The sequence below is a fragment of the Schistocerca americana genome, chromosome 1 (genome assembly GCF_021461395.2).
Source record: "Schistocerca americana isolate TAMUIC-IGC-003095 chromosome 1, iqSchAmer2.1, whole genome shotgun sequence".
In the NCBI taxonomy this organism is placed as follows: Eukaryota; Metazoa; Arthropoda; class Insecta; order Orthoptera; family Acrididae; genus Schistocerca; species Schistocerca americana.
In genome coordinates, this window is record NC_060119.1 from 332,693,286 (window position 1) to 332,708,681 (window position 15,396).

General features: G+C 37.9%; 1 protein-coding gene across 2 annotated transcripts in view; it reads left to right on the top strand.

Annotated features, from left to right (window-relative positions):
* Positions 1–13,450, top strand: part of LOC124622381 (carboxypeptidase D-like) — a 154,507-nt gene extending 141,057 nt beyond the window's left edge. Inside the window, exons 9-10 of one of the 2 annotated variants that reach the window (XM_047148072.1) lie at positions 4,010–4,189; positions 11,634–13,450. In XM_047148072.1, coding sequence (XP_047004028.1) covers positions 4,010–4,189; positions 11,634–12,005 — 552 coding nt within the window. In that variant the 3' untranslated portion in view covers positions 12,006–13,450. The remainder of the gene's footprint in view (positions 1–4,009; positions 4,190–11,633) is intronic. The other variant, XM_047148080.1, reaches the window with a different exon arrangement.
* The last annotated feature ends 1,946 nt before the right edge of the window (positions 13,451–15,396 follow it).

A 15,396-nucleotide genomic window follows, 5' to 3' on the forward strand; every position in this document is an offset into this window, starting at 1 on the left:
AATTAGATAGCAAATGAGAAGCTGAAAGTAACAGTGAATTTTGCAGTTTGGGCAATAAAATAACTGACAATAACAGAAGTGCAGAAAATATAAGGTATATGCTGCCAACAGAAAGGAAATATACTCTGAAAAAGAAAATAGATTAGCAATGAACATGTATTTTATGGAGTGTAACATTATATGGAAGTGAGATGAGGATGATAAGCAGTACCAAAATGAAGAGAGTACAAACTTTTGAGATTTGTGTTGCAGAAGAATGCTGAAGATTAACTGGATGTATCGGCTATCCAACTGAGAGTTATAGAATCAAATTAGGGAGATAAAAGGTTTATGGCATAGCTTGATTATAAGAATTCATAAATTGATAGGTCTTGTTGCATCAAGGAATAATTAATATTGTCATAGAGAAAAGCATAAGGAGTTAAAATTTTAGGAGACCAAGATGTGAACACAGTGAGCAAGTTCAAATGTCTGTAGTTGGCAATAGTTATACAGAGATAATGAGACTTGCACAGAATAGATTAGCATGAGGAGCTGCGTAAAATCATATCTAAAACTGAAGATTATAACAGCATGACTAGTATCTATGGCAACTGGACTAAAATTTCATCTACGGTACTTTAGAAATTAAATGTCATGTGGTAACATTTCATTTGTTGAGTAACTGCATCATGAATTTACTGTTGAATTGCAAAATAAGTTCAAAAAAATTAAATAAATAGTTTTAATTTCAATACCAATTATATGCGAGGAATCTGAACTGAAACTGCCCGGTATTAGGCATTAAAAGTTAGGATATGACAGTGTTTTATTATCTACACAATTGAAGACTGCAGGATTACAATATACTTGTATGGCAACAGCATAATTTTTTTTTATTTAGTTCTGCTGGAACTGAGATTATGAAATCATACATTTAAAACTGAATCTAAACAGTCACAATTGCAAAAAAAAACTTTTTTTAACTTTTTACTTATTTTTTAATTTCTTTTCATTTATTTTTTATATTATTGCAGATGTTACTGTATATGTTCAATAATAAATAATTAATAAATTTCATTAGCACAACACATCTCAATACCACATTGCCATCGTCAGATGCATTTACAGTTCCTGTTACATTGTAATTAAAATGAAGTGCGGTTAGTTTCCTTTGCTGGGTGTGCCAATAAGGTACATAACAATGAAATATTTCAATGAGTTACTGTTGCAGTATATATTATTCCATAAAAATCATATTTCAGCACTTCAGAAATGCACATTGACTCACAGACTGGTTACATGATTAATTCAAGAGGAAGTACTATCAAGTTAATGTGAGATTGCACTACTTTGCTTGAAATTTCATCGTAATGAAAAGAGTTATTGCTTTTCAATGGCCTGATGATTTTTGTGATCCTTTAAACAGCAGGTTTAGCAAAACTTATATCTGCTGGTGGGATACACATACCTGTCTAAGTAAACCAAATGGTTTTGAAAATCAGTTTTCATCTGTCTATGTTTTCAGCTACTATTCAGAAGAATTCATTGATTTCAGAGGCAAAGTTTTTGAATTTTGCATCATCTGTCTTGCTAATACTTTCATTGGGGAGTTGAATATGATCTGCAGAGCATGTCTGTTTGTTTCATGCCTTACAATTCTCCTCACAGCCTTTGATTTGCTACTGAAATCTTGAATTTTTTTGCCTATAGCATTTTTCCCCCCACCTCCAAGTGTTGATTAGAGTTAATCCTTTGCACTGAATAAAGCTCTGTTTTCCTGGAACAAGATTTTTATTGCAGATGTTAAGTACCTGTTTTCTTGGCTTCTCCTGTAACTTTTCTTGGGCTGTTGTAAGGAAAAATTGGATTCATAATATTGCAATAATATTTTCAGGAAATAATTCAATTTCTTAACTATTGTGTACCTGTGATACATTTTTCCTCACTGCTCATTTAGTTAATTTTCTCTGAATATTGTGACTAAGACAGCATTTATAATTCAGTGAAACTGTGCTTTTCCCATGTTGCCTAAATCTGGTTGCTAGCGAAGCTTTATTAATGCCATTTGAAGTATCATGTTCAGACAGATCATTTTTTATGAGGCTGACATCTATTTTATGAGACAATTGTGTTTACAAAAAAAAAAAAAAAAAAAATACCAGATGTTGTTGCTTGTGTCCTTCTGTCCGGGCCCGTAATGTTAATGTAGGGAGACATCAAAGCTGGACATTGGCAACACTAAGTGCCCTTGATCAGTAGTAACTGAGATGAAATCAGTATTATAATTACCATATACTTCACTCTCATCTGTAGCAAATCTTATTAGTATATTTTCTAATTACTTACTGCTAATGAATTTTAAAACTGGTATGTGTTGGTATCCTGCAAACTATCAGAAACAATTTTTTCATACTTCTAAGTGCACTCAATACAGCGCTCATTTACAACAGACATTTCTAGTCTCCGTTTTAGTAGATATTTCTGTACAATATCCAGGTCAATACAATGAGGGAAACTTTCATCCTCAGACATTCCAGGCTGAGCTAAGTTTCTGCAACCATGTATATGCTTATTCCATTTTTGTTATTCAACAGGGTCCTCAGAAAATTTTCATGTAATGTTTCATTTGTTGTAAGAGCATTAAGGTGTATTTCTTGTACCATTCCTAGCATTCTAAACTGAATAATTAAAACTGGGTTGCCTGCACACCAATGCAGTCACATTATATTTGATTCGAAGATATTTTCCCAAAGAACTTCAAACACAGGTGCTTTTATCTGAACTTTGCACCTGTTCTAAAAATATTTTTTACCATTACCATGTTAAACTCACTAATTGACTTTTGTACCAGTTCTAATATTTATCTTTCATGAATACAGCTTACAAGTGTTTTGTTTTTTATTACTAGACTACCTTACTCACTTTACTGTTAGACTGTTTTCAACATATTGAGTTGTCTGAGTTCTGCTGCTCACAGCCTTCAGAGCATTGAAGCTAATGGAGATGTCTAGACTGAAACTACTAGACACAAAGCATCACAAGAATCTTTCACTGATTTCTAAGTCTTGGCCTTAGTCCAGTCTGTTAATCCAGACCTGAAATGGCTGCTGTAAACTGTAATTCACAACTGTGTTAACCCGTCCTACGCAACTGTCAAAAAAGCTCAAAGTTCCAATATCAACTGACAAACTGCATAATCAAAAATGACATGCACAGTTTTTTTGTAGGCAGTAGTATGATATTCCATATGAAAGCAATGCTGAAAGTACTTACATGGATTCCCATTCTTCATGGTTTTGTACAATCTCAGAATTTGCCTATTTCGACAGTAAAAAGTTGTTCAATGAAATATATCAAGTATCAAAATTTTAAATACTGTTATTTCATTAAAATATTTCACAAATGAGAACTGTGTAGGGAAATAGTGTTAGGTAGTTTTAGATAATGATTTTGAGTAATAATATTTAGTCCTGTGAAGGATGATAAAAACTGTTTATAAAAAATAATGTTAAAAAGTTTTTAAAAGCAACAATGTAGACAAAGACAAACTGCAATTTACCATAAAGAAGACTTGTTACGTTGCAGGCAGGCACAATTAAGACATTTACATAAAGCTTTTGGCCACAGCCTTCATCAGTAATGCATTACGGCCTGAGATGCTGGAGCTGGCAGTCATGTGCATGAGGTGTGCTTGCTTGTCTGTATGAATGGTGTGTGCCTCTTTTTTGCTGATGAAGGCTGTGGCCAAAAGCGTTATGTAAGTGACTTTTAATTGTGCCTGCCTGCAACTTAACGAGCCTTCTTTGTGGTAAGTAGCAATCTGTCCTTTCTCACTTTGCCAATATTCCTACCTGGAGTTTCCATTGTTTGATTTAGTTTTGCAGAACAGTTTTTTGAACTAAATTACTTATTTTGCAAATTACCACATTCCAAACGCAGTAGACCCTAATGCTTACTGCTACAGAAACAGGCATTAGGTTAGTTCACAACAATTACACAAGGCTTCACTTCTTCTCAATTTTTGCAGCCCCTTCTTCAGTTTATTGAGCAAGTTCATCAGGGTATTCATGGTGTGGTAATTGATGGTGATACTGGAATTGCTGTACCTGGAGCAAGAATCTCATTAATTGGACGCAATGTCACCTTCAACACAACACAAAGAGGAGAATTCTGGAGAATACTATTAGAAGGAATTTACACATTAAAGGTAATAAAAAGTAAATGCATTTTATTTGTCTGTATATATTTTATAAAATTAACTGCTAGTGTTTCAGAGTGTGGAGGTATTATAACATTATAATGACAGTATTTAGATCTGCCTTATACTTTATCCTGATCTTGGGTTCTCATTATATGATATATTTAAGAATGTAACAACATCCATTTTGTAAGTTCTCTTCCACAAGATATTAATTGCGATTTAGATAATTTTATCACTATAATATACTATTTTGAGTTCTGATTTCCACAACCAAATTTCTGTGCTGTATAACTACAGTACCTTTTGATATTAAGTTTGCCTGATTAGTAGCAGTTTGCATACACTTGTGTGAATAAAACTTAGCAACTCACAATAATATGTTCATTTTAGGAATTTTTCTTTATGTATGTGGTTCATGTTTCATTTCCATCTATAGTGTCATAAATATAATTTGTAGCTTCATATATTGAAAGTGAGATGTCAAAATTTGTAGTGAAGTACTGTCTTATCAACAGTAGACTCAATTACAAAAAAACTATGTTATGAGAACAAAGTCATCAAGTTTGTACATCATCTGTCAGTCATCTGGAACATCATCAACAGAGGGTGGGGACTATTGATGCTGTGCTAACACAAATAAGATCCTCTGTGCCTCTATATATTTTTGTTACTAAGTATGCCCTTTGAACAATGTAGGAAGAGATAGTTGCTACTTACCATAAACAAGACACTTTAAGCTGCAGACAGGCACAATTAAAAGACACTTACACAAAGCTTTTGGCCACAGTCTTCATCAGCAAAACACACACCATTCATACACATAAACAAGCACACCTCACACACGTATGGCCACCAACTCCAGGAGCTTGGTAGGAGGTTATGTGTGCGTGAGGTGTGCTTACTTGAGTGTATGACTGGTGTGTGTTTCTCTTTTGCTGATGAAGGCTGTGGCCAAAAGCTTTGTGCAAGCGTCTTTTAATTGTTCCTGTCTGCAACTTAACGTGTTTTCTTTATCGTAAGTAGCAATCTATCTTTTCTTACAGTGTTGATGTTCCTACCTGGAGTTTCCATTGTTTAAGTATGTTCTTTAATATCACAAGCAATGAGAATAATGGAAGGAGTAAAAGTAACTGCTGATCCTTCCATCATTTGCATTCCCAGAAGTGTTCCATAAATGCAAACATTTTTGTCAAAATTTAATGGTAAGGAAGGTAGATCTCCTTTACATCAACCATACTTTATTTCATAATTTACTCATCAGTTCAATTTTATTTATTGTGTACGTGAAATCTGCATGTAAATTGTAAAATTGATACATGGCAAATCAATGACAGTTCAAAACAGTTATACCTATATATTTCAGGTGAACATAGCTTTGTACATAAACATTTTTGAAGGCAGTGACAATGACTGTGTTGAACTATTACAGCTACAAAAAACTCTGTAGTTCAGAAAAACTCTTTATATTTAATAGCCACAATTTATGGTCAATTACTGCCATCTTCAGGTGACATTTTGGTTGTTGATTTATCAACATACTTGTCAGAAATTTAATGGCATTATGTGTTCTTGTGTTTTTCTCATTTGCACTTTATGACATCCTAGGGAGCTCTTCAACTGAACATTGTGAATTTTAAAAGAAGATGATAAGTTCCAAAGATCTCTCATTCGAAAATACACTCCTGGAAATTGAAATAAGAACACCGTGAATTCATTGTCCCGGGAAGGGGAAACTTTATTGACACATTCCTGGGGTCAGATACATCACATGATCACACTGACAGAACCACAGGCACATAGACACAGGCAACAGAGCATGCACAATGTCGGCACTAGTACAGTGTATATCCACCTTTCGCAGCAATGCAGGCTGCTATTCTCCCATGGAGACGATCGTAGAGATGCTGGATGTAGTCCTGTGGAACGGCTTGCCATGCCATTTCCACCTGGCGCCTCAGTTGGACCAGCGTTCGTGCTGGACGTGCAGACCGCGTGAGACGACGCTTCATCCAGTCCCAAACATGCTCAATGGGGGACAGATCTGGAGATCTTGCTGGCCAGGGTAGTTGACTTACACCTTCTAGAGCACGTTGGGTGGCACGGGATACATGCGGACGTGCATTGTCCTGTTGGAACAGCAAGTTCCCTTGCCGGTCTAGGAATGGTAGAACGATGGGTTCGATGACGGTTTGGATGTACCGTGCACTATTCAGTGTCCCCTCGACGATCACCAGTGGTGTACGGCCAGTGTAGGAGATCGCTCCCCACACCATGATGCCGGGTGTTGGCCCTGTGTGCCTCGGTCGTATGCAGTCCTGATTGTGGCGCTCACCTGCACGGCGCCAGACACGCATACGACCATCATTGGCACCAAGGCAGAAGCGACTCTCATCGCTGAAGACGACACGTCTCCATTCGTCCCTCCATTCACGCCTGTCGCGACACCACTGGAGGCGGGCTGCACGATGTTGGGGCGTGAGCGGAAGACGGCCTAACGGTGTGCGGGACCGTAGCCCAGCTTCATGGAGACGGTTGCGAATGGTCCTCGCCGATACCCCAGGAGCAACAGTGTCCCTAATTTGCTGGGAAGTGGCGGTGCGGTACCCTACGGCACTGCGTAGGATCCTACGGTCTTGGCGTGCATCCGTGCGTCGCTGCGGTCCGGTCCCAGGTCGACGGGCACGTGCACCTTCCGCCGACCACTGGCGACAACATCGATGTACTGTGGAGACCTCACGCCCCACGTGTTGAGCAATTCGGCGGTACGTCCACCCGGCCTCCCGCATGCCCACTATACGCCCTCGCTCAAAATCCGTCAACTGCTCATACGGTTCACGTCCACGCTGTCGCGGCATGCTACCAGTGTTAAAGACTGCGATGGAGCTCCGTATGCCACGGCAAACTGGCTGACACTGACGGCGGCGGTGCACAAATGCTGCGCAGCTAGCGCCATTCGACGGCCAACACCGCGGTTCCTGGTGTGTCCGCTGTGCCGTGCGTGTGATCATTGCTTGTACAGCCCTCTCGCAGTGTCCGGAGCAAGTATGGTGGGTCTGACACACCGGTGTCAATGTGTTCTTTTTTCCATTTCCAGGAGTGTATTTGTAAGGGTTAAGGCTATGTATGTTTCATGAATGTCAATGGGCACAGTAAAATTAGAGGAGCAATGATAATTGAAAATATAATGAAAGCATACATTCATCCTGGTTAAAGTACCACATAGTATACATACCCATTACACGTAATATTGAAAAAACTAGGAAATATAAGAATTTAATTATTAAAATTTTGTTTTAGGCACTTAATAAAACTGGAATTACAACATTACAACTTTGTTTCAAGAAACTCTTTAATAGACTTGAAGCAGTATCATGTTAAATGAAATTTCAGCTCCACTTTTTTTCTTTTAATTTTAGTCACTAACCAGCTGATTTTAGGTCTGCTGAGATATGAATGTATGAATTTAACTCCTTGCACATAGTTTACACTACATGCATCCCCCCCCCCTCCCCCCACGAATAGGAATCTAATGTCTTATATTGCATATTGAGGAACCATCAAGCCATCAATGGATCACAGTGTGTAGGGGTACCATTTTTTAACTATTTGAACAGTGGTTCAAAGTATTTATGTTTACTTTCAAATGCTATCAGGCTTATTGTTTGCTTCTACAATTTGTGAATGGTGTCAGATTCTATTTATGTTTACTTTCAAATGCTATCAGTCTTATTGTTTGCTTCTTCAGTTTATGAACAGTGTCAGATTCAGAACTTTTTTCCCCAGAAAATATGACCAAGAGTACAGACCACTTTTACTAGTTAACTTACAAATTTATTTTAACTGGTAAAAGTGAGAGTAAATATTAGATTGCTAAAGCTGATGTTTAGATCAGATGGATGAATTTAGTTTCATGAGTCATTCAGAAAATTTGGTTCATACAAAAACATATTTTATTCTGTTAACGTTATCACGAAGGGAGAAGAAGTGCCTTCAGAAAAGTGAAACATCTTAAATATTTTTAAATACATCCAGAATAAACATGGTATTGAAAAGATGTTTTTGGAATATAACTAATGGAAGTATTAAAGGTAACAACTCACTATACACTTGTGGCATACACTTTTGGATGATGTCCTTTAAATTAACTAGTACAGAGTACACTTATCCACACATATGTACATATTCCTACATGATCATGTTGTCCTGGTCACCTTTATTGTGAACAAGTACTGTTACTTGATTAGGATGAGGGGATAAAGGAGAGGGCAGGGGGAGGGTTAGATGTAAGGGTGACTTCTGGATGAGACCAAAACACAGCAAGTGCAAGAAATATAAATGCGGTACTAATTAGCTTGATCTACTGCAGGCAGGGGAGTGTGTGGGGTGTCAATGATGTGAAGGAGTGAAGAAGGAGGAGGAGGGAGAAGGGAGACAGAGACTGCAGTAAGAAGGGTATGAGTGTAAAGTAAGTGAAGTGGAATGCATGGGGACATGGGATACAGAAGTGTGGAGGATAAACGCTGGTGCAGACAGAGGCCAAGAAGATTGTAGGATCAAATGTATGTTTTAATGAGAATTGCCATTTATGTAGTTCAGGGAAGTCAGTGTTGGGAGGGATGAACCAGATGATATAGGTTGTGAAGCAATCACTTACATCATGTATGTCATGTTTATAAGTTTATTATGTCACTGGGTGGTCAACTCTGCTCTTAGCCTTAGTTTGACAGTGGTCATTCATTCAGGTGGAACACTGGTTGGCGATCATGCCTACATAGAAGGCTCTGATGAGCTACAGCAGAAGTAGTACATGTTATGACTGTTTTCCCAAGTAAGCATGCCTCTGATAGGATATGCCTGTAATTGGACAAAAAAAAAAAAAAAAAAGGTTCAAATGGCTCTGAGCACTATGGGACTTAACTGCTGTGGTCATGAGTCCCCTAGAACTTAGAACTACTTAAATCTAACTAACCTAAGGACATCACACACATCCATGTCTGAGGCAGGATAACGAACCTGCGACAGTTGTAATTGGACAGATATGGTGGGTAAAAGGAAATGTCGTGCAGCTAGGGCCTCCCGTCGGGTAGACCGTTCGCCTTGTGCAGGTATTTCAATTTGACGCCACTTCGGCGACCTGTGCATCGATGGGGATGAAATGATGATGATTAGGACAACACAACACCCAGTCCCTGAGCAGAGAAAATCTCCGACCCAGCTGGGAATCGAACCCGGGCCCTTTGGATTGACAGTCTGTCACGCTGACCACTCAGCTACCAGGGGCGGACTGATATGGTGGGTGAAAGCATGGAACAAATCTTCCATTGGATCTTTCCCAGAAGTGTGACCAGTGTACCAAGGGGATGGGAGCAAGTGAGCTGTAATGATGGGCCGCATATTTTATAGATCAGGATGGGCAGGGGAATATCACTTTGGGATGTGTGGGAAGGTCTGTAGTTAGGATGCTTCTCATTTTTGGTGAAGATAACAAGTAGCTAAGGTCCTAACAAAGGACATGATTATGTTGTTCTAGACCGGTTTGGTATTAGGTGAAGAGAAGGGTGACTGGGGCTCCTTTGCACCTGGTTCATGGGGTGGCCAGAAGATTAGGAGCATGTATGTATTTACCAACCAACCACATACTATTCTAATTCCATACGGGTGCATTCTAACCTATGAGAGGCAAGACCAACTGTGAAAGCTGTCATAACTTATATAGTATTATGAAAAGGGAAGTTGCCACTTGCCATATAGTGGAGATGCTGAGTTGCAGATAGACACAACAAAAGCACTGTCAAAATATAGCTTTCGGCCTGTAAGGCCTCCATCAAAAACGGATCACACACACACACACACACACACACACACACACACACACACACACACACACACACACACACGTCTACAATGTCAGGCAACTGTAGCTACATCCAGTATGGTTTGTAAGGTGACAAGAAAAACACAGAAAGAAGAGAAAGAAGGACAGACTTTGAGTATAGTGATGCATTAGAAAACAGTACCAAAGGAAACAGCACTGGGTTAGGATTGAAGAAAATACTTCAGGCAAAAATCAAATACTGGAAAATCCAGGATGGAAGATAACAAATAATGAAAAGGAAAGTTGCCACTCACCGTATAGTGGAGATACTGAGTTGCAGATAGGCACAATAAAAAGACTGTCACAAATATTGCCTTCATCAAAATTAGACAACAGACACACTCTCACACAAATGTAACTCACACACACAAACCTGCAATCTCTGGCAACTGTAGCCACACTGTGCTTGTGTTTGTGTGTGTCGTTTCCTTTTGATGAAGGCTTTACAGACTGAAAGTTATATTTGTGACAGTCTTTTTGTTGCACCTATCTGCAACTCAGCATCCATCCTGGATTTTCCAATTTTCTTTGTCATATCATATATCAGCTATGCTGTAAGTTTTGCACAATCTTCTATGTGAGTATGACTACCAACCAGCTGTTCACCTGAATGAATGACCATGCCAAATGTGGCCAAGAGCAGAGTTGAGTACTCAGTACCAGAACACACTCCTATGCACAACATGTTTGACTTAACTTCAGTGTCTTCTTCACAGCCTGTGCCACCCCCCCCCCCCCCCACACACACACACTAGCTTCTATAAGCAACCAAGTTAATGGGAATGAATCCTGCAATCCTCTTGGTCTCAGTCCCCACACTCTATTGTCCTTCACCCACATCCAACCATCCAACCTGTTACAAAGCCATGCACTTCACTCACTTATACTCGCCCTCTCCTCTTTCTACAGTCTTCTTTTTTCTTTTTCTACTCCCACTTCTAGCCCAATCCTCCATATCATTGAGCACTGCATCCAACTCACCCTGCCTGCATCAGAGCAAACTCATTGGTTCCCCATTTCTATTCTGTGCACTTCCTACCTCTCGTCAGCCCTCCATCCAACCCTGCCTCCCTTCTCCCTTGCCCACTCCACCCAATACAACCCCTACGGAGTAGATCTGCAGTGTAGTCAGCCAGGACAATCTAACCATCCAGTTATATGTGTGTTTTTGTGTATTATGTGTTAGTTAGCTTTGAAGAAGGGCATCATCAGAAGCTTGGCAATGTTTCAAATCCAGAATAAAAATAAGAATAAGGACTTTACACAAAAGTAGACAATTTGATTAATCTTGAGCTGACGTGTTCATATTTTCTACATAGCATTATTCACATTAATGTGGCCATTTTATTCTGCATGAAACTATTATTATTGTAAGCCAGTCCTCCCATTGCCATTAATGTACCTACATTCAACGCACAGTTGTATTATACTGTAAATGTTAATACTAATACATTAATTATTAATTTTTATTTATAATGTCATATTTTTCAGTGATGCTAGAACAGTGTTAACTGTTACTGTAATTTATTGTTGTCTCCAGTAAAACAATGATTTCAGTGTTGCTATTTTTCTCAGATATCAGCACCTGGCTATCTGGATTACCAGTTTGATTTACAAGTACCAGAAGGAAATTTCACATGGCAGAACATAACATTGCTCTCAAACAATAGTATTAACAGACAAATGGTAAGCAACACCTCAAGATCTCTGGAAACTACAACAGAAACAACAGCTTCTAGCACCTATTCAAGCACTGCAGCTCAAAGATTACCTGAACCTCAGACATCAACACATCCTCTTTCACTAGCTAGGGTGCAAACTGAAGATATAACAACTGCATCAAATCAGAATGTTGCATCACTAACTATTATTGTTCCACAAGCACTCATATGGTTCACTGCTTGCATTTCACTCCTGTGCACATCACAACTGTTACAAAATCTTTAAAGTGTGTGAGTTCTGTTTTACTTTAAATATAAACTGATTGTTTTGATCAAATTGATCTTGTGTTGAATTGTTCATTTGTTTGAAGCTGTAGATGCAAACTGTGTGGCAGTGTCAGCATGTACTCCTACAGCTCATTGGCATAAACTACTCAAACTGACTTGAGGAAATTAGTGTTACAAATGATTTCCTGTGAGTATCATTTTAGTGACACTGAGTAAAAATATGCAAATGACAGTTACTTCTGTTATTCTGGGATGTATTTTAGTGGTCCCCCAATGATGAAGTTTTTCCTGCGTACTTTCAAGCATACTTAAAGACAACATACAGACTCGTCATCTGTTCATAAAACATATTTAGTGTCAAAAATGTATGTTGTTACAATGCAAGGAGTTTAATGTTATTCTGAAACTGCTCAACTGTCACATCAGAAAAAGTTCCTACTGATATTGCATTACCAGCATATATTGTTAAATTATGAAGTAACTGAATGAAGCTCAATAGGCAAGCAGTAGTTCATAAGTTTTGCCACAGTGTAGTGATAGCTAAAAAAAGAAGTTATAAAAGAGAAAGGTACAGTATGATGAGATTTTCAATTTTAGAGGGTAAAAATTCCCTCACTGCATCTTTTCTGGCTGTGTACCTGCAACATTTTAAAGACAGGTGAGCTCTGCACTGTGTGTTTTGCAACTGAAACAGAATGTGTTGGTTAGCTATTCAAATATGTTATCTGTGATATTCTCAAGTAAAACAAGAATTATTCATTAAAGCCAAAGACACACACACACACACACACACACACACACACACACACACACACACACACACATTCCATACATCCTTTAGTGAAAAAGATCTTTCACAGATGTGCAAGAAGTCATAAATAAAAAATGCCAAGCACTATTTTTAATCGAATAATCATACTCTTAAAAAGGATATTATTATTATTATTATGTACATATGAGCAAATCACTGGTGATAAATATGTAACTATTTGCACATTTGTCAAATGTCAATAAATGTGAAGAAAACAATGTAATTTTTACTAGATTAAGTGCCAGCCAAATCATAAAATCATCTATTAATTCACATTCAAGCACATATTAATTCATGTTCAAATATTTAACTTTGACTTTTGTTCATATTTACTGTGTAGTCAAAGGTAATTATTAGAGAGGTTGTAAGTGACTTACTATTGTTGCACTTACGTTTATTTTTGAAATTCCCATTCTTCTTTTGTTACTGTATCAGTAATTTCAAAAAGTAATGGTTCTATTTCTATTTTTCTTAATTGAGTGAATGGTTCCTTTGAGTGGTAAACTTCTTGTATGTGTGCTTTTAGTAAGTCTCTATTGTGCTTTTTTTTTAAAAAAAAATATTTAAGACTGATATAATGTTTATATGATAAGAAATGATATGTAAATAGCATATTACAGAACATAACGAATAATTTGCAGATCATGATTTGTTTGTGTAATTAATTTTGTATATAATGTATATAAAATATCAATACAAAATTGAAACACAAATTATAGTTGTGTCATTAAGTTCATGAATCCCATTGTTAACTGAATCATTAGATTATTTAGATTTTACCATCACATATCAGCTTCAGTTGATATTGTTGTTCTGATTACTAGCAGAATTCAACATAAGCCTGTACAGAATTATTGATCTGGTATTGAAAAGACCAGAGTGAAATATAGAGATTGTCTTATGTTGTGAGTAACACACACACAAAACACACACACACACACAGAGAGAGAGAGAGAGAGAGAGAGAGAGAGAGAGAGAGAGAGAGAGAGAGAGAGAGGGAGAGAGAGAAAGGTAGGGGGGAGACCTGTGTTCTCAGACAGACATACTAAAAAAAGACTGCTAGCTATTATCAGCTATCAGACTAAGTGATTCATTAGATGTAGCCAAAACACACATGCACATTCACGCTTGAATAACTCACATACACATGGCCAGAGTTGTCACTGGGTGCTAAGTCATCGTACAGGTATAATAAACAGTTCATTGGACACTTTGCAGCATGAGATCACTAACATTATCTAGAATTACATTGTGACTGTTCAAGCTCATAATATATAAAAATTTGCTGTAACCAGATTTCCTTCTTAAACACTTTATAAAGAGTTATGAATTTTTAATAGCACATTGAAATCAGAATGTTACGGAATGAGTGTGCACTGATAAGAAACTTCCTGGCACATTAAAACTGTGTGCCGGACCGAGACCTGAAGTCGGGACCTTTGCCTTTCGTGGGCTAGTGCTCTACCATCTGAGCTACCAAGCATGACTCACACCCTGTCCTCACAGCTTTACTTCTGCCACAGCACTTGCCGTGGAAGGCAAAGGTCCTGAGTTTGAGACTTGGTCTGGCACACAGTTTTAATCTGCCAGAATGTTACGGTTAAGCATCCACCATGGTAAGCTGTAATAGACCAAAGTAAACTGGGTCTTGGTTGGAAAAATCAGCTACTGGATGAGAGATGATTCACAAAATTCTTTTTTCAGTGTTGACACTTCAAATCAGTTATCACTTTGTAAACTGGTGCTCTTCCTGTTTAAATGCATCTCGGCCATTTTTGCTGTATCTTGCATTCTTCTATTAGATGTCAGTAACTGAAAAACAGCTCATGATTGAAAATTTTTGCTGGACTTTCTGTCATTACACTTCATGAAACAGTTTCTGTAAGTCACAATGGCTTTCCAGTTGAAGAAATTTGCTATTAAATGAAGGTTTATCAGCATAATTTTATTTATCTGTTTTGCTTACAGTGTTACTGTTCATATGAAAGGCTGAGAATTTCTGTATGGATGATACATTTTCTAATTTTATCAGACTTTTATCAGTTCATTCCCTTGTGTTCCCCTTTATAGTAGCTTTAGTGTTGAGTATCATTTTTGTCTATTATACACATTGGTAACTAACTACAATGACGACAGGCATATTAATACACATTAACCAACATTTATAATTAAATTAAGTGCCATGTGAGTGGTATAATCTTGTCTTCCATAGGGTACTGTTTGCTGACATGTATGCTACTACGAGGGCAGTTCAATAAGTAATGCAGCACATTTTTTTTCTTGGCCAATTTTGGTTGAAAAAACTGGAAATTTCTTGTGGAATATTTTCAAACATTCCCGCTTTGTCTCGTATAGTTTCATTGACTTCCGACAGGTGGCAGCGCTGTACGGAGCTGTTAAAATGGCGTCTGTAATGGATGTGCATTGCAAACAACGGGCAGTGATCGAGTTTCTTTTGGCGGAAAACCAGGGCATCTCAGATATTCATAGGCGCTTGAAGAATGTCTACGGTGATCTGGCAGTGGACAAAAGCATGGTGAGTCGTTGGGCAAAGCGTGTGTCATCATCGCCGCAAGGT